Genomic DNA, 25,583 nt, shown 5'->3' on the forward strand with positions numbered 1-25,583 from the left:
AGCATCTGCCTTCGGCTCAGGTCATGGTCCCAGGGTCCTGGGATCGAGCCCCGCATCTGGCTCCCAGTTCAGTGGGGAGCCTGCTTCTCCTTCTCCTGCTCCCCCTGCTTGTGTTCCCTCTCTCACTCTCTCTCTGTCAGATAAATAAATAAAATCTTTTTTAAAAAATTAAAAAAAATATATAAATAGGCTCACCTCAATTCAGATCAGGTTTTGCTGCCAAATGAGTTTGCTGAAGAAGTACTCTCCCTTTAAAAAAAAAAAAGCCTCTATTGTTAGCTCTCAGAACTTTCTGAATTTTAGAATCGCAGATAAAGACTGTGGGCCTATTAATGGATGCCAAACAAATCTGGGAGGCTAGTATGAGAAAAGAAAATTTAGCCCAAACTTGTTAAAATATTTGGAAAACTCCTAAAGTAAAACACAGCAGGATATAAAACAAACACACACATAACATGACTCCTGCTCTCCCATTCTTTGCCCTCTACTTTCAAAATATATCCAAAATATATCCAATATATATCCAATATACAATCCCACCACTTTTTACCACCTCCAGTGCCATTTGTCCCCCATCCACATCACCATCTCTCAACTGAATTTTTCTAATAGTTAGTTCTCTCTCCACAGAAGCCAGAATGGTTCCACTAAAACACATCAGGTCTTGTCACTCCCCTGGGCAAACCTCTGGTGTCTTCCCATTGAATTCAGAATAAAAGTTAAAGTTCTTACAATCACCTGCAAAGCTTTACATGATCTGATCTCCCAGCGATTTTTCTGGCCTCACCTCCTACTGCTTTCCCACGGCTCACTCCTCTTGAGCTGAAATGGCCTTGAGGCTCCTTGAACTGGAGGGGAAGATGGAAGCCAGGACAGTAGCCCCAGGCAAAACACCACAGAGTCCCACGGTTCTTACCTGAAGTCCACCAGGTTTGCATGAATAAATACTTCTCAGTTTGTTACATGGCGGAGGCACAGGCTCAGGAGCAACTGTGCCAGGTTCTAGAGACAAAGATCCAACATATGTATTTTTCATTATTCCACACCCACTTAAAGGATACCTGGTCAGATTCTTCATGAGAGTGACCTTGTGGGTCTGGAATCGTGCCAGGGACCCAAGGAACTGCCAGAATCAGATCTCAGAGCCTTATTTCTATGAGCATCTCCATGGTTTGGCCTGAGGTTGGTGCAGTCGGCTACTGCTTGGCTCTGGGAACACAACAGGCACAGGCCTTGTTGTCCAAGTGGGACAGAGAGACACACCTGACTATAGTTACAAGGTGTGTTTTTGATTGGCTTCTGGGTTTGAAAGCTGTGGCCTCCCATCTGCAGAAGCTGAACTAGGACCTCTGACAAGGACTGGCGGGTAGCTCCTGATGGAAGAAGGGGAGAACCAGACGAGCAGGGGCAGAGGTGAGGGAAAAGGGCATGTGGTAAGGGCCAGAGTTAATATGGAGGTCGGGGTTGACTTGACACAGCCATGGCCCCTTGTCAAGGGCTCTAGGAGCCTTGTTATTAGCATTCATCAGTGTTTAAGAAGGGAGCTCTAGAGAGTTTACGTTTATTTTGAAGAAAGATCACCCTAGGAAAAAGCTGGAGTGTGGATTGAAGGGGAAAAGCCACCAACTCTTTCCTAGTCAACTGCATTAACCTTCTGGTCTCCAGGATTCCACCCAGTCCTCTCTGGACATAGTGGTCAGAGCACTATCTTAAAACATAAAATGTGACCATGAACTCCCCCAGGATAACCTCCAGTAGCTTCTCCAAGCTGCCTAATCCCTCACGTGGCTTATGGGGCCCTGCTTGGTGTGGCCGCTGCCTACTTTTCCTGCCTGATCTTATGGCCCTCCTCTGCACCCTCTGACCTTTTCATTCCTTGAGTGTGCGCAAGTGTCTCTCCCTCAAATCTTCTCCCTGCTTCCTCCTCTCCCTGCTGCTTCCTCCTTTAGGCTTCAGCTTAGAGGAAACTTTATTTTTTTTTTTTTTTTTGAGAGAGAGAGAGAGAGCATGAGTGCCCGCATGTGAAGGGGGTGCAGAGGGAGAGAGAGAGAATCTTAAGCAGGCTGCACCCAGCTAGGAACAGGAGGTGGAGAGCAGAACTCAGTCTGCCCACACTGAGAAAGAAGCCACCTACCATACTAAAAGAGATGAGCATGCCTGCGTTCCAATAACACTTTATAAACAATTAATTTTCACCTGTGACAAGATATTCTTGTTTTAAAACGCTCCCCATCTATTTAAAAATGTAAAAACTGGGCACCTGGGTGGCTCAGGTCATCAGCCCAGGGTCCTGGGATCAAGCCCCGCGTTGGGCTCCCTGCTCAGCGGGAAGCCTGCTTCTCTCTCCCCACTCCGCCTGCTTGTGCTCCCTCTCTCACTGGCGGATTGGCGGATTCCGCCCAGGCCGGTTTCCAAGGCACCTGACACCGACCGACCTGGTCTGGGCGCTACGGCTCACTCCTGCCGGCGCGCCTCCCACCACCCCCGACGCGGACTGACAGCGGGAGGAAGGGTCTGCGGGCACCTAGACGCGGGGGCGGGGCCGGAGGGGCGGGGCAGGGGAAAGGGGGCGGGATGAACGCCGACTTCCGGCGGGTGAGCGCGGGAGCAAGATGGCCACTACCAAGCGTGTGCTGTACGTGGGTGAGCAAGCGCGGAGCTAGGCGGTATCGGGGCTAACCGGGCCGGAGTGGGTCTCGGCGTGGGGCAGGAACGCGTTTACGGTTGCGGAGGGTGGCGAGCCTTTGTCTAGGCCGGATCGATGGCGGTATTGCTTCGAGGAGTTAGCCCCAGACTTCCGCCGTCTTTCCGGGTTTTTTCCAAGCCGGCTGAGATCTAACGGGAACCCCTTCACCTGCTGGGCCGGGAGGATTGGTAGAGGAATATTATGAGGCTCCAGATCCTCGCGATTCATTTTACAGACCCTCACTGCAGCGATGGCTCAGTCCTGGCCCCTGCCCTAAAGAACGGAGTTCGCAGACTAACCCAGTAGAAGTAAGAAAAACCTCCGTAGCGAAGTTTGATGAGGACTTTGTAGCCTAAGTAGGGGCAGCTGTGTTTACTGAAAGGGAACAGCAAGAGCAAAAACCCGAAGGTATGAAATAGCCTTACCCATGGAGCAAAGGGGTCCTCTTGCGGGAAACCCAGAGAATTGAGGAAGCAGAGGGAAAGAGGGTGAAATGATTGACAGGGCCCAGGTCGTAAAGAGCCTGTGTTCGCTGCTAAGGAGTTTGTACTTTATCCTGAGGACAGTGGGAAATCTTTGAAGGAGTTTAAGCAGGGAAGTGATGGATTAAAATCTGCATGTTCTCGGGATCTCTCCAGTTGGCTGTGTGGAGGAGAGGGAGGCCAGTTAAGAAGCTATTGCAGTAATCCTGGCGCTAAGATGAGCGCCTGCAAGAAAAGGTGAAGAGGTGTGTTTCATAAGGATGGTTGAGGGAGCAAATGAGAAACGTGCTTATGTACCCAAAGGACTGAATGGAGCAACCCCTCTCCTTGGCTGTCACATGCTAACTGGGCTGCGGGAACTTCTCAAGAGAATGGAGGACAATGGCTCAGAAGGCATTTGGCATCTTTGCAGGTGGGTTGGCAGAGGAGGTGGACGACAAAGTTCTTCATGCTGCTTTTATCCCTTTTGGAGACATCACAGATATTCAGATTCCTCTGGATTATGAAACAGGTGAGTCCTTTTCATGTCTTGTTCAGAATCCTAAAAGGAAAAGAATTTGAAAAAATTCTAAATGTGCATTCTAATATGGTTGATATGTAGGAAAGTTCCAGAGGGTGCCTCATTAGGGCAGCAGGACAGTGATCTTTCTAGTTATAGCAGCATTTTTCTGAGGATAAAGAGTGAGCATCCTACTCAAGGTTTTAGGATTCGTGCTTTATGCACCGTTGATGCTCAAAATGTGGGATCGATAATTGAGAAGTTAAATAACTTCACTTTTCTGCTTGCCTTGTACGCTGAGGTTAAGGTTTTAATTTGGCTTTGGTAGAAGAATTGACTGCCTGAAAGATTAGAAGTATAATTCATTACTAAGCCATGTCTTCTAAAAGACAAAGTTCAGTATGGCTTGAAATGTTGTTTAAACTGGGAAGAATTAAAGAAGGAGATTCCTTCTTCCAGAATAATGATTGGGTGGAATTTCCAGTGTCAGGACATGGCACGTGACTGACTACACTTTCCTTGTAACCCTGTTTCTTCCCATTGCCCCCCGGGGTAATTACTTATTTTTGTCCCCCAACCTTTTTTATTTTTTTTCAGAAAAACACCGAGGATTTGCTTTTGTTGAATTTGAGTTGGCAGAGGTGAGAAAATTCTGAATTACCTGTGTTTAGTCTTGGGCTTCTTTTAGTGTTGTTACCGATTACAAAGGCAGCTGATCTCCCATTTGGTTGGGTTTCTAGGCCTCTAACTGATGCTTCCATAGAGACAGGAAGTGCCGCTTAATGGAAAGCTTCCCTCAGTTAATTAAATTGTAGACTATTAACAACACTGACGCGCCCCTCTTGCTCTGCCGAGCTCCTGCAGCTCTGCTCACTGAGCGCTCTTGCCTGGCATCGCTGGTGAATATTTCTTACGCCTTCCTCGAGATGGCAGATTGCTGCGCCAGCAGCTCTAAACTCAGCCAGGATGCGCTCTTTATTAGACGGACACACAGCCCAGGCAGGAGGTATAGATGGGACTTTTTCCTGTTTTGTTTTGGTTTTTTTTGTTTTTGTTTTTCTGTTGCTACGAGTATGTGTTTAGACGCCACAAGAAGCTAAACTTGACCTTGTCTTTCCTTGGCAGGACGCCGCAGCAGCTATTGACAACATGGTATGGCTGAGAATCTTCATTCTTACTGTAGTTGCTTTTGGGTGGTACGGAGGGGCCTCGTGCATCTGTTGTTTGCTGAACTGCCAAAGTTACAAGGTTGCACGGGGAAGCAAAAGGCTGTGGTCGTGTGAGAAGATTCACTGTGAATTAATCCCTTATAAGATCAGTCCTTACTCAAACGTCCTTCCCCGTTTAACAGTGATACAAATTTGAATCCTTGTCATTGGCCAGTCTCTCACCGGCTGCCCCATGTCTCGGATAATAAATTGCAAACACTATGTAAATTGATTGCACAGTGAAACTGCATATGTTGCAGAAGAGGCAGAATTTCATGAAGCTTCAGACTAATTACAAGTGAGAAATTCCAATAAGGATAATGCCAGGGCGTGCTCCCGATGCCGATGATTTTAATATCCTGGAGAGGTCTTTGGGAGTAATGATTAAATGCTGGAGTATTCGTGATTTTCCTATGAGATAGGAAGTGCAGTGATGTCACAGCATACTGTCGATAGAATCTTGTTGGAAAAAACACCACAAATTAACCAGCACCCATTGTATCTTTGCTCTACAAACTAGTGCGTAGTTAAACCTGAAATTTATAATAAACTTATTTCCCTTATTTTTAGTTGAATCACAATAAAGTCCCATTCCTTTTTTTTTCCCCCTTAACTTTTTACTGTGAAACTTTCTTCACTGCTCTAAATGGATTTACGTGAAGTGACCATTCCTGGTGCCAGTTATCTTTGGATGATAAAGTTCTTTATTCCTCTTCTGTTACCCACTCACCGAACATATTCCTCAACCCCCCGAGATCATTTCTCACCATTTCAAAGCAGATCTTGGCTTTTGAAGGTGAGCTCAAGTACGTGGAAACTACATGTATCCCTATAATCCCAGGGCACTCTGGATCTGGAGTCACTTTCAGGAGCACAGGCCTTTGCTAGTATGAAAGAAAGGTGTGTGATGGAGGGAAATTGCCTGTAGCGCCTGGGCTGCTGGCGGGTGGGCACAGACAGAGCTTGCTGCTGGGGCTCACAGATTAAGGGAAAACGAGTCATGAGCGTATCTCTCATGTAGCAGGAGCAAATGCAAAGCTGTCTGACTCTTGTAACCTGATGGAGTTTAAGCAGCTAGGTTTTCAATCTTTTCAGAATGAATCTGAGCTCTTTGGACGGACAATTCGTGTCAATCTGGCAAAACCAATGAGGATTAAGGAGGGCTCTTCCAGACCAGGTGAGTGGGGGCCCTCCACTGTGGGAGGTGGAGCGTGCCCTCCACTGTGGCCCTGGTTGCATTTTTATCCGGATTTACTTGGAAGTAGGTGCTGAACGCCGCTCTGGATGGTTTGTGTTGGCAAAGGGCATGAGCCACCTTTGTGGGAAATAAAAAAGAGGTTGAGCTTCTCAGAGTAATTGTTTGCATTAGGAGAGAAACCCTGCTTGATCTCCCATCTTTCCTAGTTTCCTCCACTTCGTTCCTGAGATGTTCCCATCAAGGGTTGGAACTGGCAAGGCTACACCTTTCATCTTGGCATAGTTTTGTTTTGTTTTAGATTTTATTTATTTATTTATTTGACAGAGAGAGACAGCAAGAGAGGGAAAACAAGCAGGGGGAGCAGGAGAGGGAGAAGCAGGCTCGCCGCTGAGCAGGGAGCCCAATGTGGGGCTCGATCCCAGGACTCCGGGATCATGACCTGAGCTGAAGGCAGACGCTTAACAACTGAGCCACCCAGGCGCCCATTGGTGTGCTTTTTTTACTTGGCCTTCTAAGAGCTGGACTTCAGGGCTGACATTCCCAGTGGAAACGTTATACTTGGGAGTTCCCTCAGCCGAAGCCTCTGGCTGAGAGGGTCACTATGTTCCACTTTGCAGACAGAAGCAGCTGGTGAGCCGTGGGCCGACGGCTTGAATTTCTGAGCATTTGTTCAATTCCTTTCCTTGCAGTGTGGTCAGATGATGACTGGCTGAAGAAGTTTTCTGGGAAGACTCTTGAAGAAAATAAGGAGGAGGAAGGGTCAGAGCCTCCCAAAGTGGAAACCCAGGAGGTGAGTTCGAAGGCATGCGCCTCCCCAGGGTGGGGGGCTGGCACTTTCCATAAGAGACTTTTTTTTTTTTTTCAAGTTTTTGTGGAAATTTGCAAAACATATTTTAAAACATATTAAAAAATAAGGTCTTAGTATTGTGGTAAAGGGGGTATTGACTGAGTGAAAGAGACAAACGGTAGGTCCCTCACCTTGTGCTCTGTGTGATGAGCTACTCCACTCTGCCCAGCCCTGCCCAGTCCCGGGTTGGGATTACCTGCTGATGAGGAGGACACCTGAGGTGAGGAAGGCGAGTGAGGGCTCCTCTTCACCCCTCCTGCCCAGTCTCTCCTTCACTGAAGCACTTTGCCCAGGCTCACGGCCTCCCTGTCCCTGCAGGGGAGGCAGGCCGGGGTGTGGTACCTGCCCTCAGTCTGCACATGGGTCCGAGGCTCTCCCTCCCTGGGAGTAGCCTGCGGGCACTCTCTCCCGACTCTGGGCGTCCCTCTCTGGCTGGCTTCTTGGGCTTTCCCAGCGCTCCCTGTGAGTGGTGTTCTCTGGACTTCTTTCTGGGCTCGGAGCATCCCTCTTCCCTTCTCGTCTTGGCCAAAACAGTAGCAGTCAGGGATCTTTGCAGCCTCTCCTGTGCTCTTGCGTTTCCTGGTCTCTGTTCTAGCGTCAAGCTGCACACGTTCTGGCCACCAAGTATCACAGGCGATGTCGAGTTGCCCAGAATGGGTGGCCTCCTCTCTCTAATCTTGTTCTCCATCTTGTCAATTTGCCACCATCCATCCGCACACACACTGACCCAAGCCAGAAACTGGGTTGCAAAGCAGAGCACACCTGTGGCCTTCACAGTCAGAGACACCATCTACAGAGCAGAGCCTGCGTGTCTTCGAGTGCTGCTGAGTTCTCTCGAAGACCTTCCTGAGTTCCCCTCCCCTGTTTGTCCCACTGCCCCCACAGCTTCTTCTCCTGCACGTAATAGCAGAAGCTCCCTAGCTGGTCTCTGGTGCAGTGTTCCCTAGCCCTTCATCAGGACAGCTAGAATGATCTGTTTAAGGCATAGACTGCTGCCCTGACTCCTGCCAAGAACTTTTCAGTGGCTCCTACCGCCCATCCCAAGGGATAAAGTTGGGGGGGCATGCCCCAGCTCCTGTCCCCCCACCTCGCCATCTCACTTCCACCCTCTGGAAAACCAGTCTGTTTCCCTATACGTCTTTGCTCTTGTGCAGCCTACGCAAGTGTTTATTGCCTGTCCCTTTCTAGACAGGGATTCTGTGAGGTTAGGGGCCTTGTGTCAGCATCTTACTAACTAAAAAGTGAGGAGGAGGAACATGGTTAAGAGTGTGGGCTCAGGGATGGGGTGATGATTGAAGTTTCATTTCCAGCTTCACCACTTACCAGCCTCTTGGTTTGGACAAGTGACTGCACTTCCTTGGACCTCCGTTTCCCCACCTATAAAATGGGGATAAATAGTAGTATGGCTGGATTGTCAGGATGGTAGTAAAGAGTTGATGAGCTAACAGATGTGAACATCGAGAATAGCGCCCTGCTCGTGGCAAGTGCTCTGTGCGTGGCAGCCTATCACAGCAGCCGTGTCCTCCGTGCCTGCGCCGGGTCTCAGCACACGGCCGCTAAACTGAGCCCCAAACCAGTTAGGAACTTTGGATTTTTCTCTTTGGAACATGCAATGCCTGCAAATATCTCTTATCCCCTTCTTAGCCTTGTCTCCATGGGGTGGGAAACAGGCTCCCTCCCTCCCCCGCTGTCTTCTGAGCAGGCCAGAGGGCTGCCCTCCTGGCCTCCATTGTAGCCAGCCTGGGGGTCCGAGGGGGCCCAGCAGAGGGGAGGACGTGCTGTCCGTCTGACTGGCATGAGATGAGTTTGTGGGTGTGGAGAGCCACGTATTGTGGGCCAGGGGGGTGGGGTTCTTTGACTGTGGGGCAGGGTGCGGCGAGCTGGGAGCTGGCATGTCTTGAGGGCGAGTGCCAGGGGGTCCCGAGCCTGTGGGGCAGGGCTGAGTTAGCCGGTGCTAGGTGGGGGGGTTGGGGGGGTCCCCAGCAATGTCACTGGGGGTCTGGCTGGTGGCTGCCTTCTGCGGCCCCAGGCCTTCCCTGGTGGCACCAGGCTGCAGCCCGCTCACCGCACCTGGGTTCTTGGTGTGGATGCGGAAGACTCTCTGACTTGGGGAGGCGGGGTGCTCTCCGACCTAACCATTTCTTCTGCGTCCAGGGAGAGCCCAAGGCAAAAAAGGCCCGCTCAAACCCTCAGGTGTACATGGACATCAAGATTGGGAACAAGCCAGCCGGCCGCATCCAGATGCTGCTGCGTTCGGATGTTGTCCCCATGACAGCAGGTGAGCGGGACTTGGGGCGGGATGCTGGAGGCCGAGCAGGGGGCCTTCCCCTGGGTCTCACCGCCTCCCTTCTTGTGCTCTTGACACTGTTGCTGACCTGAGTTCCTTTGAGGCATCTCAGACCCTCGGTTCTAGTAACAAATGAGTCCAGCCAGGCACTTTTAAAGCTTTATAGGTGCTGCTTTACTATTTTCTTCTTAAATACATTCATGGTAAAACAAAACAAAACAAAAAAATCGGACATACGTATTCAAACAATACTGAAGGCAGTAAGTAGAAAACGTCCATTTTTTTCCTCCCTTCTCCATATTCGGTTTTATTCTCCAAAAGTGACTGTTTGGTTTTTTGTTTTGTTTTAATTAATTATTATTATTTTATTTTGACAGAGAGAGAGAGATCACAAGTAGACAGAGAGATGGGGGGGCGGTGGAGCAGGCCTCTTGCTGAGCAGAGAGCCTGATAGGGGGCTCGATCCCAGGACCCTGAGATCATGACTTGAGCCAAAGGCAGAGGCTTAACCCACTGAGCCCCCCAGGCGCCCAAAAGTAACTGCTGTTAACTAACAGTTTCTTGAGTCTTTCTAGTGTAAATACCAACTTCCACTCATTTTTTTTTTTTAATCTTAATTTTGTTATGTAGACACATAGTTTAAAAAGTCAATTTCACAAAGCTTGTTTTGAAAAACAGCAGGCCCCTGACCCTGGCCCTGACCCTGGCGCCCCACCAACACCATCTGCTGCTCGTCAGAGGCAGTGGTTTCAACTTCCAGCTGGTTCTTTCAGCGTCTACCTCCGTATTGGTAGAGAAGAGATTTTTATGTTGCTACTTCCTGGTTTTTTGTTTTAGACCTCTGTTGGCTTTCCATTCAGGAGATAAGGAATCAGCTTATCTCTCTCGCTGTCCCTTCATCTTCCTTGCATAGTTACCGTAAGTTTGGTTAGGCCACAGGTTATTCTCACTATGTAAGCATCGTACTAGGGTAACCTCCTTTCATGCACAGCATTTTGTTTTCCTGGGATTCGTAATTGTCCAGTTTTCACACAAGCTTAGTCTTCTGTTCGTTTATTCCTGATGCTCCCCCGATTCTGCTGCCTGTGTAAATCTCTCCTCATGTTCACACACAGCAGATATTCTGTCAGTTTCCCTCCCCTGCAGAAGTTCCTCCTTGGAGCCTTCTGACTCTCCCCAGCCTGGACCGTGCTGTCCAGGCCCACTGTACAGCGAGTGTCGTGGGGTCTCCTGTGTTCACCTCTTAGGTTAGACTCTCTTCTGTCTTCTTTTTTGGTGTATTCCCTCATTTTAGTAGAAGACCTCCTTCTGTAAGCTTCTGCAGCAAAAAGCTTGGGAAGTCCATTTTTGGAGAGTGAAGGCGAAATACACGTACCTTCCCACTTAATGGACAGTTAGGGTGTAGATTTCTAGAGAATTCTAATGTCGTTCCGATTCTAGATCCTTTACATAAAACTTCTTTTCTGTCTAGTGCTGAGCTGTCCGATATAGTAGCCACTAGCCGTATCTGACTGTTGAAATTTAAATTAAATAAAATTAAAATTCGTTTACTCGGTTGCATTAGCCAGGGGCTTAAGAGCTGTTCAATAGCCCCGTCTAGAGGCTTGTAGGCTGTCTGTCCGGTGTTCTTTTTTTTTTTTTTTTTTTTTTAAAGGTTTTATTTATTTATTTGACAGACAGAGATCACAAGTAGGCAGAGAGGCAGGCAGAGAGAGAGGAGGAAGCAGACTCTGCCGAGCATAGAGCCCGATGCGGGGCTTGATCCCAGGACCCTGAAACCATGTCCTGAGCCGAAGGCAGAGGCTTTAACCCACTGAGCCACCCAGGCGCCCCATGTCCTGTGTTCTAAAACCATGTGCCTTTGGCTAAATCTTACATGAATCTGGATATTCAGTGGGCCCCACTGTACTAGTTTTCTCTTGTTGTTGTCACAGATGACCACAAACTTAGTGGCTTATGACAACACAAATTTAAATGATCTCCCATTCTGTAGGCCAGAAGTCCTGTAGGCTACAATGAAGATGGCTGGGTCACTGCCTTCCCTATTGGAAGTGCTGGGGGGGACGTTTCCAGGCATATTCAGGTTGTCGGCAGAATTCAGTTCCCTGCGTCTGTAGGACTGAGGTACCCTATTTCCTTGCTGCTGTCAGCTGAGGGCTATTCCCAGCTTCTGGAGGCTCGCAGCACCCACCCCCCTTCCTCCGTCTTCGGAGCCAGCAATGGTGGATCCAGTCCTTCCCACATTTTGAATCTTTCTAACCCCACCTGGGGAAAGTTCTATGACAGGCTCATGATCATATTAGGCTCATCCAGATAATTGGGGTTGTTTTCCCCATCTCGAGGTCCATCCATAACCCTAATCGTGTCTGCAAAGGCTCTCTTGCCATAACAGGTTCTCAGCTTCCAGGGACTGGCGTGGACTTGTTTAGGGGCTGTTACTCTGTGTACCACACCCACAGGACAGTGTTTTATCCTCTGGTTAGGGAAATTTTCTTTAAATTATTTGTTTGCTTTTGTCCCCTCTGATTTCTCTCTTTCTGGAGCCTTCCTAAGTGTTCTTTCTCTATAGCACTCTGTGCTTATTTCCCAGAGGTAAGATCATTTCATCTTTCTGAGGACATTACTGAGTTTTTTCTTCCTATATTTTATGTCTTAAATCGCTTTTTCCTGAGTATTATGTTTTGCTTTGTGTTTGGTCTGTTTGTTTTGGTCTTTGCTTTTCACATGAGATGCCTCCCTCATATGTAAGAATGGGTCCCTAACTATGTGCTTGCAGAACTTCCTAGGAGAACTTCCTAGGCATTGCTAAGGCTTGCTGGCTACGGCTTCCACTGTGGGGTGATTCATTTGGGGTCTTCTTCTGTCAGACCCCAAATGTCCATTTCCCTGACATATTCTCTTGGACAGCTGGGAGTCCCCTGAGAAGAGTCTAGTCTCCTGCTCGAGGCTCTACATCCAGTTATTAGCCATCGTGGTGGTGGGAAGTGGGGCTAGTGTAGAAACCTTCACCTAATTCCTGTTTGTCACTAGGGTCCCTCAGCCCCCAGCTACGTCTAGTGTATCCCCGGCCAGAGACCTCGGCTTGTACCCACCAGAAAGCAGCCTCCAGCCAGCTGCCTGCGGGGTGGGGGAGGATCCGAGGGTTAGCTGTTTTCTTAAATAGCCGACTTTACTGTTTTTAGAACTACTTTCACCTTGGACCTGAGCTTTCGGCATTTCTGTAGCATAGAGTAAGTTGGTTCTCAGCTCTGTCAGCTTTTAAGATTCAACTTTCTTTTCTTTTCTTTTTTGTTTTAAATGTTTCAAGTTTTTATTTAAAGTCCAGTTTGTTAACATAGCATATAATAATAGTTTGGGGAGTAGAATTCAGTGATTCATCACTTATGGTTTGCCTCCCTCTCTTTTTTTTTCCCCTCTGCTCGTCTGCTTCATTTCTTAAATTCCACGTACGAGTGAAATCACGATAATTGTCTTTCTCTGACTAGCTTATTCCGCTCAGCATAATACCCTCTAGTTCCATCCACAGTATTGCAAATGGCAAGATTTCATTCCTTTCTGTGAATGAGTGCTACTCCCTTGTGTATATACACCGCATCTTCTTTATCCATTCCTCAGTCGGTGGACATTTGGGCTCTTTCCATCATTTGGCTGTTGCTGATAATATTGCTAAAAACATCAGGGTGTAGGTGCTGAGATTCAGCTTTCTGAGGTCTGCTACATCTGGTATGATTCATCTGTCTGTTTCCTAGCTTTCAAAACTTTTATGTTGCCTGGTCTCCTTTCTCTCTCTCTTTCCTCTCTCTCTCTCTCTCTCTCTCTCTCTTTGGCCTTTTAAACCATTTTTTAAAAAATATTTTATTTGTTTATTTGACAGATAGAGATCACAAGCAGGCAGAGAGGGAAGCAGAGAGAGTGGGGGGGAAGCAGGCTCCCCGCCAAGCAGATAGCCCGGTGCAGGGCTCAATCCCAGGGCCCTGGGATCATGACCTGAGTCGAAGGCAGAGGCTTAAACCCACTGAGCCACCCAGGCGCCCCCTTTTTAAACCATTTTTAAGTGTACGGTTCACGGGCATTGATCGCATTCACAGTGTTGTACGACCATCCCCACTGTCTCCAAACTTTGTTCAGCCCGCATCGAACTGCTGATCCCATGAGCCCACTCCTCATGGTCTCCCTCCTGCCCCTGGGGGCCTCTCCTCTACCCCCCATCTCTGGATTTGCCTGCTCTAGGCATTTCCTATAAATAGAATCATACACTATGTGGTCCTTTCCTTGTAACTGGCTTTTTTTCACTTAGTATGTGTTCAGGGTTTATCCACGTTATGTGTTGGGGTTCTGTCCCTTTTTTATGGCTGCATAATATCCCATCTTCTGGATATGTGACATGTTGTTCGTTCATTTATTGATGGATATGAGCATTGTTTCTACTTTTTGGCTCTCATGAATAATGCTGCCATGGACATTCGTGTGCCAGTATGTGTTTTAACACCTATTGTCAGCTCTTCTGCGTATATACCTAGGGGTGGAAATGTACTCACATGGCAATTCCGTGTTTACCTTTTTGAGAAATTGCCAGACTCTTTTCTACAGTGGCTGTACCACTTTACATTCCCACCTCAATGTACGAGGGTCTCAGTTTCTCCATTTTCCTACCGACACTTGTTATTTTCTGTTGATAACGGCCATCACAGTGAGTGCAAAGCGGTATCTCATTGTGGTTTTGATTGGCATTTCCCACATTTGCTAATGGTGTTGAGCATCTTTTCTTGGTTGTATGGGTCATTTGTAGATCTTCTTTGGAGAAGTGTCTGTTCAAGTTTTTTACCCATTTATCAATTGCATTGTTCGTCTTTCTGTTACTGAGTTGTAGGAGTTCATTATATATTCTGGGTATTGAACTCTCACCAGATAAGATTTACAGATACTTTCTCCCATTCTGTGGGTTGCCTTTTCTATTGAGTGTCCTCTGATCCACAAAGGTTTTTAGTTTTGACGAGGTAATTTTATTTTTTCTCTTTTATCATTTGTGCTTTGGGTGTCATGTTTAAGAAACTTGCCAAATCCAGGGGCACCTGGGTGGCTCAGTGGGTTAAAGCCTCTGCCTTCAGCTCAGGTCATGATCTCAGGGTCCTGGGATCGAGCCCCGCATCGGGCTCTCTGCTCAGCGGGGAGCCTGCTCCCCCCACCCCTGCCTGCCTCTCTGCCTCCTTGTGATCTCTGTCTGTCAAATAAATAAATAAAATTTTAAAAAAAGAAGAAGAAAAGAAACTTGCCAAATCCAGAGTCACAAAGATTTGCCCCTGTGTTTTCTGGTAAGATTCTGTTTAGTTTTTCTTTAAAAAAAAAAAAAAAAGAAAGAAAGAAAGAAAGAAAAAGAAAGAAAAAGTAAAAAGAAACCGGGACGCCTGGGTGGCTCAGTTGGTAAGCATTTGCCTTCAGCTTAGGTCATGATCCCGGGATCCTGGCATCGAGTCCCACATTGTACTCCCTGCTCAGTGCGGAGACGGCTTCTCCTCCTGCCTGCTGCTCCCCGTGCTTATGCTCTCTCTGACAAATAAATAAAATCCTAAAAAAAAAAAAAAAAAAATGAGTTGCCCTCCATTCAGAGTAGAGCAGAGCTGGAACACAGGTATTCAATTTTCCTTTTTAACTGGAGTCTCTCTAGTCCTTTACAGTGTGAGGATCACAAAGGTTTGGAATCCACAGCATATTTTTTAATGAAAATACAAATACTAAACAAATATAGTTTATTAGAATCTAGCTTCAGAGGTTTTGTTTTGGGGGGGGTTGTTGTGTTTTGTTGTTTCCTCAGAGACTTTGGTGTTATTAGAGTACATGGGCTAGGAGCGATGGGAAGGGGGTAGCTGTCATGGGCAGCCCTGAGTCATATCAGATGCCCATCCCGATGGCCACGAATGTGCCACAGGTCCTGGTTTTCCTGCCGGTGCTGCCCACAGCTCCTAGCCCTGCGTCCTGCGCCTGACCCCACACCCCCGTGTGGCGCACTCCAGAGTCCATCTTCACGTGGTTGCAGCAGCTCAGCTGGGACTGTCCGTGGGCCCCACGGCCCCTAGCATCTTGCTGGCAGCTTTGGTGGCTCCCTTCCTTGTCTCCCGTGGAACGTGAGGCACAGTGAGCCCACGGCCCGACGAACGGCTCTCTTTTGTTTCCTGACCTCTATACCTTTTCCTTTCTCTGCACCAGAGAATTTCCGATGCCTGTGCACCCACGAGAAGGGCTTTGGCTTTAAGGGAAGCAGCTTCCACCGGATTATCCCCCAGTTCATGTGCCAGGGTGGCGACTTCACGAACCACAACGGCACAGGGGGCAAGTCCATCTTTGGGAAGAAGTTCGACGATGAGAACTTTATCCTCAAACACACGGGACCAGGTAGGAGCTGATGGGGTGTGGGGGGCTGAGGTCTGCAGGCGAGCCAGCCGGTGACCCAGCGCCAGTGTGCGGCCTGGCCAGGGTCGGGGAAGCAGCATCCATCTGTCTACTTCCTGCCGTGCAAACCCACCGTGGTCTAGCTCCAGCTCGGGCCTGCCGTGGTGAGCTGGGTCCATCAGCCCAGCAGCCCCGTTTCTCTGTCGGACATACCTCTCTGCAAGCGGCTGGTCCCCCAGCAGCTGGAGAAAGACAGCTGCTGTGCTGCGTGATCATCTTGAAATTCAGGACTACACTTCAGGGGCCTGAGCTGTGCTGCTAGAGCCCCTCAAGGAATCATGCTTGGTCCCTGTCCGAGACCACCATTGCCCCTTCCCTTCATTCCTGAAGCCTCCACAGCACCCTCCAAGTGGATACATGGCCCCCTGCATCCCTCCCAACGCACCCGCTCTGCCTTCCCTCTGAGGAAGGGCGTGAGCTGTCTCCTGCGGGTGGCCCCTCTGCTCATGGCCTGGACCCCATCCCTTCTCTCCCACCAAGGAAGCATAGCTTCTATAGTTGTCCCCCTGCTGCCTTGTGGCCGCGTCCCCTGCTCTGCTGGATCAGCCCAGCAACGTGAAAGTATGTGGTATTGATCTTTAAAAAAAGAGCCCTCCTTTGACTTGTGTGAGCTGTCGTCCATGCCTCCAATGCCCTGGTAAGGAAAACTTGTTGGAAAAGTGCAGCCTCCCTGCCTTTTGTTCTCTCTCTCCCCCTTCAGCCAGACTTCGAGCCCCACCCTGTCTCTGAAGCCACTCTTACCACAGATGCCAACAGCATCCATCTTGCCCGTGGCCAGTTCTCGGCCCACATCCTGGGCCGGCTTCTGGCAGCATTTCCACTGCCCCATCTCCCGCACAGACATCCCTTTGTGGGTTGGGGGCCGGGGGAAGGGGGTGACGCACTCCTTCTCTCCCCCAGGCCTGCTCTCCATGGCCAACTCTGGCCCAAACACCAATGGCTCCCAGTTCTTCCTGACGTGTGACAAGACGGACTGGCTGGATGGCAAGCACGTGGTGTTTGGGGAGGTCACAGAAGGCCTGGATGTCCTGCGGCAGATTGAGGTGGGTGGCTGCCCGGGCCCTGGGCCCAGGGGGACAGCTGGAGAGGGGGCCACGGCTGCTCCCAGGGAGGTCTGCTTCTGCTCGGGCGGCAGCAGGCACCTGGAGAGGGCATCCCTGAGCTGCTCCTTACTCTCCAGCCTCCCTGGTTTCTCTCCCTCTTCTGTCCCCACAAAGGCCCAGGGCAGCAAGGACGGGAAGCCAAAGCAGAAAGTGATCATCGCCGACTGCGGGGAGTACGTGTGAGTCTGCGCTGGCCATCTCTGTGCCGCCCCTGCCTGTCCAGGATCCATCCGCCTGGGAACCAACACGTGAGGTCGCCTGTCCCCTCTGCGGCGAGCAGGGATGTGTGTTGTGGCCCTTCTTGGGGTCAGCTTGGAGCGGCTCTTCTGCAGACGCGGCCTGGACTCCCTCTGGCTCTCTCCCAGGTGTGGCTCTGTGCCTGGGAGTGCACAGAGGCACCGCCTTCCCTACTGGGGTCGGGCTGTCTGTGGCCTTTTCTAGGCCTTTGCTGCCACGACTTCTCCTGGGCCCACCCGTGGGGCTCCTGGACATCGCTTCTGGTAAAATAAACCCTCGTTCTTGTACTGCTGAGTCCAGCTAGTTCCTAGGGGTTGTCAGGGATTGCGTCTGTGGCTGAGCGGTCCTGCTGAGTTAGGCTGCCAGAGGGGTAGGGCTTAGCTTTTCTTTCCTCCCTTGGGTGGATTCCCAGAGATGTCAGGTGGGAGATCTGAAGCCCAGTACCCTTGTCAGACCATGGTCAGGACAATGGAAATCAGAAATACCGAAGACGTCCCTGTGTCTTGCTGCCTCCACTCCTGAACTCCTCCTGGCCAGTCCTTGAGGCAGCAAGGGTATGTTATGATTCTCAACAATTCATTTGTTTCTTCATAGTCAGTCTACAGAGGTTTTTTTACGTAAGCTCTACGCCCAGTGTGGGGCTTGAACTCATGACCCTGAGATTGCCTGCAACTCTCAATTGCCTGCTCTACTGACTGACTGAGCCAGCCAGGCACCCCCATTCTACGGAATTTGTGAATGCTATTTTATAACTCGAAGTGCCTTCTCTGTGCCAGGTATTTTGCTTACTTGTCTGGAGGCAGGAGGTCACCCAACTCTGTGGGCCTAATTCAGCCTGCTGCTGCCTTTGTGCATAAAGTTACTGGAATCCAGTCATATCCATCCATTTACATATTTATCTGTGGCTGCGTCCCTACTTCAGGGACAGATACTGTATCGTCTCTGGGTTAGAGCTTTCCAGAGAAACAGAACCAGTAGGATAGGTATAGATATGCATAGAGAGATTGATTTATTTTAAGGATTTGGCTCCATGATTGTGGGGGGTAGCAAGTTGGAATTCTGCAGGGCTGGCAGGCTGGAGACCCAGGAAAGAGCTGATGTTGCAATTCGAATCCAAAGGCTGGCTGGAGGCAGAATTCCTCCTCCCTCGTGCAGTCTCTGTCTTCTCTCTCTTAATAGCCTTCCACTGATTAGATGAGGCCCACCCACATTATGGAGGGTAATCTGTGCTACTTCCAATCTGCTAAGATTTAGACATTGATCGCATCTGAAAAGTACCTTCTCAGCAACATCTAGACTGGTGTTTGACCAAAAACCGGCTATCGTGGCCTAGCCAAACTGACACATAAAATGAACCAACACAGCTTCAAAGCCTAAAATATTGACTACTCAAACCTTTACAGGAAGAGCTTGCTAATTGCTGAAAGACATGGCCCCACCCCATGCTGAGCTCTGCTCCTTCTAATGCAGCCACTGCTCACATCAGGCTGGCTTCTCTCTCCCTTCCCTCTCCACATGCTTCCCTCCCCACATACTGCTCAGTCAGGTGGTTTTCGAGAATCTCTCACCTGCTGAAGGCCCAAGCAGGGACTGAGCCCCATGGCCACTAGACACCTCTCTGTGATTGGGTTACTAGGACCGATTCAGAATCCACTGGGCTGGGCTTTTTCATCTTGAGATCTGGACAAGCCAGGTGCAGGAGAGGCCTGATGCCTCCTGGCCCTGGTGGCCCCAGGAGCGCTCCTGTGAGGGAGGATGGCATTCTTGCCCTGCCTCTGGCTTTTCTGGGCCCAACAGACTCCCAGCCCTTAGCTGAGCTCCTGCTTGGGGTTTCCATCTCCCTGTGGCCAGGATATACCACATGGTTACCCTTGGCCCCGTGGGGCTCCCAAAGGAGACCTTCCCCCAAAGCAAAGGCCTCCACTGTGAGGGCAAACGCTGGCCATCACAGGTCAGTCAGTCACTAGGAAAGTTTGTGTTTAAAGGGCATAGCATGGCCACCTCCCAAGAGGGGACTAACTTCTGTGACAATGACCTTGTTGCTTTCTCTTCTTCTCTGTTAGCACCCACTGGGCACCACTGCCCCTCCCAGTGCGCTCCGGAGTATCCAGGTATTATCATCGTATCCACAGTGGAACTCTATACAGAGGGAAACCAAGGCTCGGGTGACATGCTGCAAAGGTCACCCAGAATACGGCAGAGCTGGGATAGGAAGCTTGGCCTGCCTCCCCATAGTTCAGTGTGGTCCTGGGAGTTTTACTGGGCTCTAGCCTCAGGCTATGGCAGGGGCCCAAGGCCCTGGGGGAAGACACAGTCACGGTCCCTGTAATGAGTGTGGATCCTCTGGGGAGACCCAAGGAAGCCACGCTCTTCTCTGCCAGGCAGGAGGGGCCTGGGGCCCGGGGAAGAGTGGCCCCACGGCCTGGTTCGGCTGTCACAGCCCAGCACCAGCCTGTTCCGTGGGCAGTCTCTGCACTGACAGAAGTGGACCTGAAGGGGCCATGCAGCATTTGCTATGGCCCAAAGGGCAGAGTGCCTTCCTCGGTCTGTCTGGCTCCCATCCAGGGTGGCCTGGTCGGTGTGCACGTTGCTCATTGTGGCAAACAGGGCTGGGTTTTGCCAGTGCGCAGACTCCTTTGGGCTGTGGCCCTGAGATCAGGCCTGCGGCTGCTGGAGCTCCCTCTCAGACAGCACGTCTGCCTTCAGGCGCTGTGGGCTCTAGGTGCCGGTCATGGCGGCCTGCAGCAACCCTCCCAGGAAGGCATTTAGTGACCTACTTTTTAGTTGTGAACACTGAGTCTCGTAGCCTTCGGGGGTTAAAAAATCTAAAAAGCCATGTTTTCAAAAAACATTTATTAACAGGAAAATTTTTCTTACTGCATAATGAAGTGGGAAAAGCATATTTCAAAACAATTTATAGAAGACGGTATGATCCCAATTTTGTAAAAATATCTGTCTATAATAGATAAACATCTGTATGTGTATATGCTAAGAAAAAAGCCTAGAAATAAATTCACCAAAATATTAAGTATGTTTATGAGTCATACAACTGTGATTTCAGTTGCATTTTTTTTTCCAATTTTTCCTCCAAAACTGCATTATTTTTGTAATAAATGAAAAACCCATTTTTTAAAAAGGTGGGTCAAGCTTTGTACCTTCAGCAGACTGGTGGGTTCCCCTTGCCTCTGGGAACACAGGGAAATATTCACAGCCTTGGCCATAACCAGGCATTTTCCTTAGGCCTTGAAAGCAAGTGGGAACACAAGGTCTTCCCTCCACAGATTGCAGGGTCTAGATTTTCCAGGAAAAAGCACAACTCTGAAATAAATACTCCACCTACAGCACACTTTCTGGGAGGAGGTTTAGTGGACAAACATGGAAAGGGCTAAGCAAATCAGTAAATCCTTTTGTAATGATGCCAACAGGCGCCTGTTGCTAAGTGTTCAGATGGCAGACATTGTCCTAAATGTGAATGTCCATATGTTTGTAGTAGCCTGGAAGGAAAGAACCAATACCTTGCTCCACAAAAGAAAAACGGATTCAAACCCATTTGACTTCAAAATTCTGTCCTCTTGCTATGCTGCCTCTTTTTCTAATTCTTAGGGATTTTTCCATTTTAAGGTGGGTCGCTTCCCCACCTTAGAAAACTGTGAACACTGATGCGCTGACTTGGCCTCGAGGCCAGCCTCGCACTGCCCAAACCAAGACTGACCGCCGCGTTTCTTCTCAGCCTTTTCCCACAGCCCCCGCCCCTTCCTGGCTGACTCCTCAGAGCTGTCAGTGCGTCTAACCAACCGCCCGTATTTATCCTTCTGGTCCCGTGCACCCAGATAAGCCGTGCCTTGAGCAAGAGAGAGGGAAACGGTGGCATGTGGGCCGCTCCCTGCAGCTGCTGTGCGTGGCTCAGCAAAAGGTACCTGGGAATACACAGCATGCAGTGAGTGCGCGCAGTATCCTGCAGTAAATGGGATAAAATGCGCGGGCCTTGTATCCATTCACAATTTTTTCTCTGCTCAGGGCTTTTTCTGTGCGATCTCATTCAGTGACGGCGTGGATGGCAACAGTTGCTGTAAGTCTGACCCAGGTCGGCAGGCAAAGGCTTACTCTTCAGGTGCTGGGCATGCAAAAGGAGGGTGACAACCTCCAGGCATTCGTGCTATGCTCACCCTGACAGGTGAGGTGCACTCCTAGTCTATCAACCTTTGAGTGATTTGACAGACATTCCTGGTGCACCCCGAATTGTGCTGGGCTGTTGGCTGGGCACAAAACATACCAGGTGAAGTAAAAAATAGTTAAAATAATTGGCTAATGTTAAATTTATATTTGCCTAAAGGACAGTCCTTGATGTTAGGAAGACAGAAGCGTCAAAGGACTAGAATGGCAGGTTCCCTATTATATACCAACTCTGATCTGACTGCCACTGGACCCCTAAGTTCAGGATCATGAGGCTGTTTCTGGGCACAGTGTAAGAAAGGGCTGGCAGACAGATTCCTGGCAGGAGGCCCTTTGGACACCCAAAAAGCCCACTGCCTTCAGGTACAGATGGAAAATGAGGCCCAGAGGGAGAAGCCACCTATGGGTCTGGTCTCCTAACCTCTAAGCCAGAGTTTAGATCCCTGCACTGATGGGGAACTCACCACTTTGTCAAGAGTCTGGGCCCAACCTCTGTGTACAGGGAGAGTCTCCCTCTGTGCTCACTCCAGACTCGCCTCCCAATCCCTGTGGAGGGGCCTCTGTCCTGCAGCAGGGCCCCAGCGTCCACACCTGCTGTCCCAGGCCCCTCCTCGGGGTGTGGAATGACTGCTGAAGGACTCATCCTTGGGCACATGGGGGGGCTCCACCTCAGCTGGGCTGTGCCTGTGGGGTGGGGCAGCCCCACGAACTGCTTTTAATGACAGTATTTGAGAGTTTGGGCAGCTGGACTCTGCGCCAGCAGGTAAATTACAGGCTTAGTAAGTCAGAAATCAAATAAACAGCCCAGCCGCCTGCGGTGGCTGCTCCAAGGAGAACAGTGGTTTCCGGGAACCTCCCCACCCAGGGCCAGCCACATTACTACCTGTCACTCCCCTGGGACAGGGGCCTTTTCTTTGGCTCACAGGTCTTGAGAAACAGGACGGCGCTCCAGGGCGTACAGGGTGGTGCAGATTATGATAGCCTGTTTCTGACAACTTCTGGACATAAGCAGGTGCTGGGAGGCCCTAGCCCTGGCCACAGGCTGCCCAGGGTCACAGAGGTGTGGCTGTGGATGAAAGGGATCGCTCCTTAGCACGCCAGAAGATGGCGAACAGTTTTTACTTCACGTGTCAACTCTGATCTCTTGGCAGTGCCGTGTAGAGTTTTAATATGGATCATTTTGAAATTCTATACAGGTTTGGAAAGAAAAAATATCAAGTTTGGTGATTGATGTTTGCCAGCCAAAGGGAAAGCGGAATGATGTCATCTGTGCTGAGTGTTGTCCTCCTGGACCACCCAATGTATCCACCTGCTAGGCTCAATAAAAAGGTAACTTCTCCAGGGAGCTAAGCTCCTCATGATTCAACGTGGCGACAGACAGGCGAATGAGGCCCTCCAAATTTTTTGTTTCTACAAAGGTCAAATGTCCATGCCTGGCACTTCTTCCCCAGACAGCAGAGGCAGATCAAGGCAGGAAGATGGGGGGAGACAGATGCCATTGGCCTTTGCCCTACATCATGTTGTTCATCCAGCTCATTCTTGAGTTGACCCACATGCCTCCCAGCAGGCTGATCGTTCAGATCCTCAACGACACAACAGTGAGGCAAGTCCACATTCTAACAAAAGTGCCCAGAAAATGCCTGGGAGGGGCAGGCAACCGGAGGTGGACTAGACCATGTCTACACATATCCATGCCCTGAAATGAACCGTGAAGAGCCCGAGGTAGCCATTTGGTGCCCCAGGTGCTTCTCAGTTCACCCCATATTACCCGAAGCCTGGGCCAGCAATGGACAAGAATAGGTCCTCAGACTTTTGTTCCAAATGCAAAATGTTGGGCAGCACCTGCTTTTGGAGGCGGCCGCTGGGAGAGAACCTGCTTGATGACTCAGACCACCAGGCCTGGAGGCCAAGAGACTGTCACAAACCTCAGGCAAGGAAGGGGGCAGAAGGGCCTGGAAAAGATCCAGGCCTGGCAGGAAGGAGAGAGGAGCACAGATACATTGATCTGTGAGGGCCAACCCGCTGGAAGTCTGGCTGGGTTTGAGGGTTTCCTGGCTCTGGAGAGGGGCCTGTCCTGGGTGGGGGCCCCCCGTGGCAGGCACTGGCCTCAGTGGCAGCCGCAGGCCCGGACCACCATGTTGCGGTGCTTGCGCAGGATGACATTGTTGCTGCTGTCGTAGTAGAGCACGGAGGTGGCGCTCAGCTTGGTGGGGGCGCAGCACGCCTTGGGGACTGCATCTGGCTTCATCAGGTGCACCTGGCCGGAGTGGGGGGCAGGCAGGCGTGAACATGGCGGCCCTGCCCCGGCACCCCCGCCCTCGCAGGCCCCAGAGTCTCTGGCCACTCACCCTCCCCTGCTCCGTCCTCTGCCTGCAGTGCAGGCAGGTGCTCATGCGGGGACCCACCCCACCCTGTGCCCCTGCACCCCTGCCCTGGCCCGCTGCCCTTAGGGCCCACCCACTCCCTTCAGACAGGACACCCCAGCACATGGTGTGCCCAGGAGCCCTCCGGGGACCCCTCTGCTCCTCTGTGCTTTCATGATGTGTCTGCATTATCTCTTGTCCCCATTAGCTGTTTGCCATCTGTCTCCCCTCCCAAATGTGGGCCAGTGAACGTTCCCAGAACCAAACAAAGCCCAGAATCCTCGGTCCACCCCCGGAGTGTCCAGCGCTCTTACTCCTCAAAGCACGTCCCAGCCCTGACAATGACCTCCAAGGCAGCTCTGTTCTGGGCAGACGGAGACCGAGCGTGTGGAAGCTGCACATGGTGCCGAGTCATGTGGCTCCCAGTGGCGGGACAGGGACCAGGTGTGGGGACTTGTGACCCTCCTAACAGCCTGACTGCCAGCAAAGAGCCTGCCTGAAGGAGCAGCCTGTTCTCAGCCTCCTAAAAATAGTTCTCCTGAGCAGTGGCAGGATGGGCTGCACTACCCGTGACTCCAGTCTGGGGCCCCCCACAGGGAGGTGGCCAAGGTGGGGAGGTGGGCAGGAGAGAAGATGAAGCCTACCACACCCAGGGGTGGTGGCCACCCTGCAGCCCAGGACTTCGGGCCTCTCAGGGCCTGCCTAGTGGGACTCAGACAAAGCTGGCTGGGGGCAACCTGTCTGGCAGCTCCAGGTGCGGGGACGGGGCTTGGTGTTTGTGGGTCCATGTGGAAGAAACTGGGGGACACCGGCCCACCTGCACCAGCCCTGGGGCTCCACATGTCTAGAAACCAGGGAGGGCCTTTCCTGCACTGGGGTGCTGGGGAGAAGTCAGGCACTGCAAGGGTGCAGCCTTCCTGAGACTCCCCCCAGACAAGAGCTTTGTTAGCTCAGTGACAGAAAGAAGGCCTTTTACCCTATCTGGCACCAAACAGAATGATCTGTGGAGGCTAATGTGCCATTCCATTCAGCCTGTCTTTGAGCCTCTGGGAGACCAAATTGGAGGGTCACTTACTGGCTGTGCATTTTTGGGTACAAATCACACATCTATGGGGCTCATTTTCTTCTCTGCCAAATGAATATAATGGTTCTTTTCTCATTTCCAACACGAACATATCTAGAACATGTATCCTGTGCCAGCTCTGCCAGGATGGGTCACAGAAATGTCCCAGACATGGTCACTACTCTCACAGACTCAGTGGGGAGGAAGGAGAGAGAGGGAACATTCCAGTGGACAAACAGGACCCATGGGGGTTGGCACAGCACACAGGTTCTCAGCACTGGGAGCATAAGCATGGTGACTGCACCTGACAGGGAAGGGCCACAGACACGAGGTGTGCAGGTAAGCAGGTGGTAGCTGGGCCCAGAGCGGGGGAGGCGGCCTTCGAGGTGGAGGGAACAGCAAGTGCAAAGCCAGAAAGGTGGGAAACTCAGGCCATCCTGGCACTAGGCCTGTGCAGGGAGATAAGGACACTGGGGCATATGGGGATGCTGGCGAGGTCAGCAGGGTGGCTCTTGAGGAGCTCTGTGTCCCAGGCCAAGGGCTCAGCCTTCCCCCGGGGAATGATGGGAGGCAAGGCGAGTTTCTCAGCTGAGAACAAAGTGCTCAGCTGTGCTTTAGTGGGGCCCCTGGCTGCTGTGTGGAGAAGGGCTGGGAGGATGAGCCCAGGGGGAAATGCTTCCTTCTCTTGGCCCCCAAGACACCCCAAGACCCCCATCACTGCCCTGGCATCCCCACAGAGGAGGCCAGTCCTAGCCACCTCTCCAGTGTCTGCGAGCTCCCCAGAGGAGCTCATCTGTTCCGAGAACTTGAAGCTTGGCCACATGCCCCTCTCTCACAGAGCTTCGGCCTGGCCACCTCTCTGATCTCAGATCTGTCGGTTTGGTTTCCCACCGGCAGCCCTGCTTGAGATCTAATTGGACCCCAATCTTATGGTGCAGCTGGTGCAGAACTGCTGTCCCCCCTCCACCTCGTCCTCCAGCAACGACTCTG

The 25,583-nt window shown here is 50.8% G+C and overlaps 2 protein-coding genes across 2 annotated transcripts in view; one reads left to right on the plus strand and one right to left on the minus strand.

The window, feature by feature from the left end:
* The first annotated feature begins 2,591 nt into the window (after positions 1 to 2,591).
* On the plus strand, positions 2,592 to 17,281 carry LOC111143527 (peptidylprolyl isomerase E). Its single transcript, XM_022497341.1, has 10 exons — positions 2,592 to 2,643; positions 3,581 to 3,679; positions 4,265 to 4,308; positions 4,793 to 4,819; positions 5,971 to 6,052; positions 6,763 to 6,863; positions 9,075 to 9,198; positions 15,412 to 15,597; positions 16,555 to 16,697; positions 16,872 to 17,281. The coding sequence occupies exons 1-10, from the start codon at positions 2,613 to 2,615 to the stop codon at positions 16,938 to 16,940; spliced, it is 906 nt and encodes a 301-aa protein (XP_022353049.1). The 5' UTR covers positions 2,592 to 2,612; the 3' UTR covers positions 16,941 to 17,281.
* A 4,241-nt stretch (positions 17,282 to 21,522) lies between these two features.
* The window catches only part of LOC111143480 (bone morphogenetic protein 8b), a 31,606-nt gene continuing 27,545 nt past the window's right edge, over positions 21,523 to 25,583 (minus strand). Inside the window, exon 7 of the mRNA XM_022497259.1 lies at positions 21,523 to 23,424. Coding sequence (XP_022352967.1) covers positions 23,275 to 23,424 — 150 coding nt within the window. The 3' untranslated portion in view covers positions 21,523 to 23,274. The remainder of the gene's footprint in view (positions 23,425 to 25,583) is intronic.

This window comes from Enhydra lutris, unplaced genomic scaffold, assembly GCF_002288905.1.
Source record: "Enhydra lutris kenyoni isolate GAN:26980312 unplaced genomic scaffold, ASM228890v2 scaffoldscaffold9, whole genome shotgun sequence".
Classification (NCBI taxonomy): Eukaryota; Metazoa; Chordata; class Mammalia; order Carnivora; family Mustelidae; genus Enhydra; species Enhydra lutris.

Bases quoted from the DNA above. Each gene is read 5' to 3' on its own strand.
- LOC111143527 (XM_022497341.1), top strand. From the start codon at position 2,613: ATGGCCACTACCAAGCGTGTGCTGTACGTGG. The intron at 2,644-3,580 runs GTGAGCAAGCGC...GCATCTTTGCAG, and splicing joins CAAGCGTGTGCTGTACGTGG to GTGGGTTGGCAGAGGAGGTG. The intron at 3,680-4,264 runs GTGAGTCCTTTT...ATTTTTTTTCAG, and splicing joins TCCTCTGGATTATGAAACAG to AAAAACACCGAGGATTTGCT.